Here is a 7,521-nt window from a genome sequence, read left to right on the forward strand (position 1 = left end):
CAACCAATACAATTAAGTAATGGAAACCAATCCAAACCACTGAATCTGATAGGAATGTGTCCCACATCACACACACACACAACACACACCAGCTTAGTGGAAGTGGAAACCATTTGAATGTCTGTGATTTTCTATTATGTTCCCTAAAAGCAGGGGATCAAAATCTGTTCGGGTAGGACACACACAAGTCTGTAAGGGTAGGACACAAACACACACAAGTCTGTGAGGGTAGGACACACACACACAAGTCTGGAGAGTAGGACACACACACACAAGTCTGGAGGGTAGGACACACACACACAGGTCTGTGAGGGTAGGACACACACACAAGTCTGAGGGTAGATGGCACACACACAAGTTTGTAAGGGTAGCACACACACACATCTTTGAGGGTAGGGGGCACACAAGTCTGGATGAACAGAATGTAAATGTGCTCCCTCTGCAGTTTCAGGACATCAGATCACAAGCCTGAGTAGAAACATGCACACATCGCCCCCTGCTGACACTCCTCTGAAATGCTAACAATCAGGCCTGATTGTAAATATTCTACCCACAATGGTTATTATACTGATTGTATATAGTCCAGCCACAGAAGGCCTTACAGCTCCATCAACTAATATGAGACTACGGCAAAATCCACATAAAACAAAATGGTCAACAGACACTGGGTTAAAAACTCCTTGATTTACTATTGAATTTATAAAGTGCATAAAAATACATAATCAGTTCAGGAAATGTATAACATTATAAAACTGATATTTTCTTCATTCTTTGACATTCCTGAAAATATTACATATGAACTTCTTCGGAAAAGGCAAATAAATGTTAATTCAGACACAAGGAGTCACTGGCGTTTCAAACTTCTCAAACAACTTCTCTCTATCCATCTGTTGGGCTGCGGGGCCATTTTTATATTTGTATGACAAATCTATACACAGCTGCCACTAATATAATTACTTGGATAATGAAAATCTGTGTGGCTAACAGATCTGCTTTGAGCATATTGGGGAAATCAGAGTTATGAATCACAGTCACAATCCTTATAACGCACAAAACAGTGCTGAAGAATAAGATACGAACAACCCGGAACATGACAAGAAAAAAAACAAATAGTCGTTAGGCTTCAGAGGTCAGGGAAGATCTCTGACAGCTTGGAAGAGTCTCTCTGGTGATGAGCAGGGGTGGCGTTGGGGTGGTTCAGAGGTCAGGGAAGAGTCTCTATGGTGATGAGTGGGGGTGGTGTTGGGGTGGTTCAGAGGTCAGGGAAGATCTCGGACAGCTTGTACGACTGTCGCTGCTCTGTGGGCTCTTCATCATCAACACAATCCTTCAGCTCCTCCTCCAGCTTTGGCAGGGTCTTCTCATACAGGAAATCAATGATGTCTGCCATCAGAGACAGAGGGAAGTTAGGGAAGGGGACAGACAGAGAGACAATGCGGCAAAGGAAGAAGAGCAAGACAGAAGAAAGGAGAAGATGGAGAAGCAGAGGAGAAGGGAAGAAATTGTGAAATTGTTGTTTTCGTGATGTAGTGCTTTTCTCAAACCCAAGGTCACTTTTGAAAAACTCCACCAGAAAACAGTCTATAGTATTAAACATGAACGAGAGAGATACATGAACCAGCAGGGGGCAGTACTCACCACAGAAAGACTTTTTGTTCCAATCTGGTACATTGGTCACCTTCAGCCGGTAGAACTTCTTTTGTAGGTAGAAAGGTGGGGTGTTGCTTCATGGAGAAATCACAGGAAACTTTCACTCAACCTCACACTAACACACAACTCACTCAAATATCACACTAACACATAACTCACTCAAATATCACACTAACACACAATCACTCAAATATCACACGACTCACTTAAATGTCTCGCTTACACACAATTCACTTAAATATCAATTTACTTAAACTAATAAACTATTCTTGTGTCTAACAGTAGTTTCAATGCCAATAGGCCAACTCATATTGCGTATGACCTTAGCAGGACAGGAAGTAACCAGCACTCAAGAACAGAAGCGTTGTACTTGTCAGTCTCCCATGTACTTGCTAACATGAGCCCCTTTACATGGCCCCACAACCAACACAACCAAACATTTAGTTTTATGTAATGTACGCTGCACTATGTTTATTTATTTGATTTCTTTTTCAAATTTGTATTAATTTCTTTTTTTATGTTTATGTTTATACTTGAATCCTATTCCTACTACCTTGCTGCTTTGACAATTGAATTTCCCTCACGGGATAAATATAACTTTATCTATCTATCTTACCCAAAGAGATGAGTGAGGTCATCCCAGACTATGTCTGAAGATTCCTCCACAGCCATTTCATTGATCCTGGTCGGGGGGGCACAGAAACTGGGTTAACTTCAGAAATAAGGCGACCACAGGAGACTCTCACACAAGTGGGATTGCTTGAATGTTCAGACGGAGATATTTCAATAGAAAATCAAATCTTGAGTATTTCTTAAAGCAGATGTTTCGTAGCAGAGTGAAGTTAGAGAGAGACAGGTGAAGCTTGAGAAGTGAGGCTTAAGGAAGTTTCCATTTGGATGAGAGTTAGTGGTTATCTGTCTTTGCCTACCAGACAGAGGCAAGGAGGGCGAGACAGAGGACCTGTACAAGATGGCAGACAGGTAACCATAGTAACATTCTAAAACATATGTTTTGATCAGCTGGATCTACACATAACCAGAGTTACAGTATGAAACATACGCTTTGATCAGCTGGATCTGCCCTTCTATGGTCTTTCTCCCGTTGATCTTTCCACCAGTCTTCATTTTACCCTTTAGGTAATTCATCCTACACAACACAGGCAGGGAGAGCATCAACACGGTTTCTCTTAGCTCACAAAGGCAAGGATACATACAGACACACACACACACACACACACACACACACACACACACACACACACACACACACACACACACACAGGTCAAAGCTGTGACAAACAGAAGCAGGATCTGCATATGGTCTCTGTGTTGAAAAAAACTCTTCCCTGCTAGTGTTGTCTATGTTCTGATGGATTATTCAGCTGGTCAGAGTCAAATGTACCTGAACTGAACATGATTGTGTGCAATGTGATGGGACTGTCACATGAGCTCTCACCACTTCTCCTTGCACTTCAACCAGCTGCGAGTCTTGACCTGCTTGGCCACACGAAGCCAGGGCAGTTTCTTATACAAGTCCATTTTCTGGATGACCGCAGACCCGTCACCCCCCTCTCCTCCAGGCTCAGCCTTCTTCAGCAGCAGCTGGTGTACGCACGTCAGGAGGACCTTCAACTCTGGCTCTGACCATGCCCCATGATTCTCACCTAAGGAACAGAAAGTGTCAAAGCATAAAACAAGACTGGGTCAGTATTCACAGACCTCATTCGTCTGCATTAGTTTTAATGTCAACCTACCCTGTGTCTATCAGTTTATGTACTGTCCATCTAGCTGGCTGCCAATCACACAATTAGCCTAAAGGTACAATCCACAATTCTGGAAAATGGTTATTAATATTTAAGCTTAACCGCAAGTCACATTACACCCCTCTCTTTCAGCCTCACCCTGAAGTAATGCATTGATAGCCTGGAAATGTTTTATGGCTGGAATTCACTGTTTGCCACAAATTACTCTGTACAAACATTAGATTTCTTTTCAGAGCAAACACTGAAAGGACAGCTATTGGACCATGAAGAGCAATTAACTGAAATTGACAATAGGTGTATGGGATTTGATTCACGGACTGAACCTTTATCACTATGGATGTTCTGGTGTGCATATGATCACTCACACATAACGCCAAAGCGACACCTCACGGCTGCGCAACTGCGGCCCATCTTGTCGGATATGGTCGTCCAGTTTGACCCATGCTGCCTATACAGTTTCTTCAAGTCCTTGTTTTCATCTTCTGTAAACCTGCAGATGAGGGGCAGTCATAACACTGAAAACACCCCCAACATGATGCTGCTCTTACACACGCACGCACACGCACAGGCACACACACACACACACACACACACACACACACCGAACCCCACTGTGCTGCTCACCTGGTGGAGGAACTTTAAGTCACCTAAGGCCACATTAAAATGTCTGTTTTGGCACATTTCTTTATAAAGAGAACCAGTTGTTGAGAAGCTTGTGTTTACCTCCCCTTGTAATTCTCCCTGTTGCAGAACCTTCCAGCTCTGTGGAGTATAGGATCCCAGGAACGAGGGATCCCAGCACCTGCTCAGGCACAGGACACCATTCACTGCTGCACTGCAGGCTGGACTGTTGTACACGTCTAAGTTCCAGTCACTTGATACAATTTTACAAGTCACATCTCAAAAAAAATAATTATGTCGGCATGCCAGCAGTGGGCACACTCACCGAACAAACTCGGCCTGTGTCACTCACATGTCTCATGCTCATACATGACATGACATCTGATATCTATACTCACATATACTCCTGACGAAGCTGAACTTCCTCTTCAGCCTTTTGATGGTAGCCATCTCATCTGGGAAGCGTTGGGGTCTAAAAAGCTTGAACTCGCTGTCGATCCCGGAAACGTCCAGGAAGTCCTTCACGTTCTGTTTTAGCTGCTTGTTTTCGGCCGCGGTGAACCGCCCCGTTCGCAGAGGGATCCCTGTGGCATGATGGGGGCAGAGGGAAAGCAGTAAACTCAAAAACCCTGGATCACATGACTGAAGTTATCCCTGAAGTGGTCAGTGGTCCTTCAACTTCTCAAACACAGTCCACCCAAAAATCTAAATGATGATGGACAACACATGAACCCAGCACTGTAAACCTGAACAAGTTCAGAGAACTTAAAACTTTTGATGTAACCGATTACATATTACAATTTGAGTACATATATATATATATTTTAAGTAAACTTAACTTAGAACTTATGCATCGGCTGTACTGATTTATTTTGTTATCATTTTCATAATTTTTAAGTTCTCTGAACTCATATTATTTCAAAATCGTCCAGGATTTTGCCTTGTCGGATATTTGTGTTATTTTGTGTTATTATTAAGTTATTACGCCCTTACAAGTTTTTGAAAGGGTATCTCCCTTACGTTCTGACTTCTTGCGCAAGCTCTTACTGTACATTTACATTAACATTTGTGATGTAGCAGACGCTTTTATCCAAAGCGATTTACAAGGAATTTAGCATTTTTAGATCAGGAGCAGTTTAGGAGTTCACACTTATACACTTGGTAAGGAGGAGTGGGAAATCGAACTAGCATCCTTCCAACCTCTCGATTTAACGACTCCTCTACCTTAAGTCTGCTGTGTCTGTCTCTAATCACAAGATCTCTGCAATGGTGTTCTCAACTACGTTGATGACGTCAGATACTAACAAAATATGAGTTATCAGGCAATGTTTACTCTAACAAATACATTCCAATACAATTAAAACGTCTTCACTTGCTCAGAAAACTAATACATTTAAAGTTGGGTCAACTAAATACCAGGTTTTAAGTACTGAATACATAATGTTAATGAGTTAGTAGAACTGTTTGGGTTTACAGTGAGTATGACATGTTTAACTCAGGATGTCATAACATACCATACCAGAATCATGCAACTAAGCACTGAGAAAACATCCTGGGCAACATATACATAACACTGCTGCAGGCCTCACATATTCCCTATGGCCTGAATGGAGATAAACTCATTCGCCTCAAAATGAACTTAATCACCCTGTTTCACAGTGCACTGCAGGCTTTGGATACTCCCAATGGCTAAAATAAAGCTTGCTTACTCACCTTGCTTCTTGTATACCCTGAAGCGGGGCAGGTCGTACCTGATGATCGCCTTAACATGCCTGGTGTTGCAAAACGTGAAGTGAGGCAGGAACTCTAGGATCTCCTGCCTGATGGCATCGTCAACGTCCAGCACATGCACTTTAGGCACATAATCTGGGTGAAGCTGTGCGTCTGTGGGAGAGTGCGTGTCTGCAGCAGGCTGTGTGTCTGTCTTTCTGACCTTCGCCTTGCGCTTCACTCGTTTCTGGGGGACTAGTTCACGGTTGGTTTGCACTGCTGTGAGTGCCGCCTCTGCTTCTGCCGTCTCTCCAGGACGGTCTGGCTCTTCAATTCTCCTTTTCTTCACCTCTCTCTCCTGAGCAGCAGCAGAAACTGCAGCCTCTTGTGACACACTAACGTTCTCGGCATCGTGTTTTCTTTTCTTTTTGTTTCGCCCTTCTCTTGTGTCACACTGGCTCTTGACGGGTCTACAGTCATATTTCTCACTCTTTGTTTTCTTCTTTTTGTGTTTATGTTTCTTAAGAGAGTCGACTTCAGTAGTGGTTGTCTCGGGAGGATTGCCGGGCTCCGGCACGGCGTCTAAAAGCTGCTTCTTGTCTTTCTTCTTCTTCTTTTTATGAAACACCAGCTCTGCCTCCGTCATGGTCACCTCAAGTAGTTGTTTCCCCCTATAACAGCGAGAGTAAAGGAACATGGAAATACACACTTAACCTTTGTGCCACTTAAAACTGATCTGCATTTTACTTCAAAATGTAGAGAGGAAGAGACATCAGAGAACGTATTTCATAGTGATAATACATATCTTAAATGAAAATTAAATTAGTTAAAATAATTAAATTACTATTTAGATGACATGCTTACTTCCGAAACCACAACTGTTTTTTTACCCCTCCGAGCAAAATGTGCTTGTTCAATGGCTGGGTATGTTATTTCAACGTAGCTAGCTAGGCTGACGTTAAACTACCGTAAATCCTCCAATTGTGGCCGGGGCTTGTATTTACTTAGGCTGCACAGCGCACCGGCCTTTATTTGGGGCAGGCTTGTATTAGGGGCAGGCCTTTATTTCTTACTTATCTTCTGTTATAGAATTGTATTATTTAAATAATGGGCATAATTGCAGTAGGCTAATATAATTCATTGCATATGCGTTCAACACTGCCTGCACATCGTGTAGCGCTTTATGTGCGGTGTCAACGTAAACATAAACATCGAAGTTAACGTCTCTACTGTCAGTCACGGAAGAAAAGATTTCCAAAGTCTTGATTTAAATCATTGAGAAACTCTATTATGCTTACCGCTGACTGAAAAGAGCTGGTTTGATATCCAGCCTAACTTTATTTCTACATCCACCTGCTAGTCGTAGCCTATTGCATTCGTCTCGGGTCAATGTCAAATTTCTTTGCTGCTTTTTCTCCCGAATGTTCATCAGCAATCAGCATACACCATCTCTTTGAATTTAATATCAAAGTTACGTAAGTCTACTACTGCTTTATTATCCCTTCTGGAAAAAGTAACCTAGCCAACTAAAACGTCTATACGATACGTGGATATGTACATTTAGGCTAAACCATAACAAATTGCCAGACGCGCCTTCATGAACAAGCTAGGCTACTTTATTTTACCCCCGGCTTGTATTCGGGGCCCGGCCTTTATTTGTCCGTATGAACCACGACCCCGGCTACTATCTGGAGCCCGGCTTCTAATTGAATCCCGGCCGTTATTGGAGGATTTACGGTAGTTATGAGTTTACAGACAGTAGTTAGCCATATGTTTT

The 7,521-nt window shown here is 42.6% G+C and overlaps 1 protein-coding gene across 1 annotated transcript; it reads right to left on the minus strand.

Annotated features, from left to right (window-relative positions):
- Positions 1 to 1,252: 1,252 nt before the first annotated feature.
- On the minus strand, positions 1,253 to 6,441 carry LOC308362297 (transcription termination factor 1-like; the record flags this gene model as incomplete). The annotated part of the gene is made up of 9 exons (XM_080834888.1): positions 1,253 to 1,383; positions 1,639 to 1,724; positions 2,267 to 2,332; positions 2,711 to 2,797; positions 3,107 to 3,314; positions 3,779 to 3,903; positions 4,137 to 4,215; positions 4,433 to 4,618; positions 5,748 to 6,441. The coding sequence occupies 9 exons, from the start codon at positions 6,439 to 6,441 to the stop codon at positions 1,253 to 1,255; spliced, it is 1,662 nt and encodes a 553-aa protein (XP_080691014.1).
- Positions 6,442 to 7,521: the final 1,080 nt, after the last annotated feature.

This window comes from Sprattus sprattus (assembly GCF_963457725.1).
Source record: "Sprattus sprattus genome assembly, chromosome: 3".
Classification (NCBI taxonomy): Eukaryota; Metazoa; Chordata; class Actinopteri; order Clupeiformes; family Clupeidae; genus Sprattus; species Sprattus sprattus.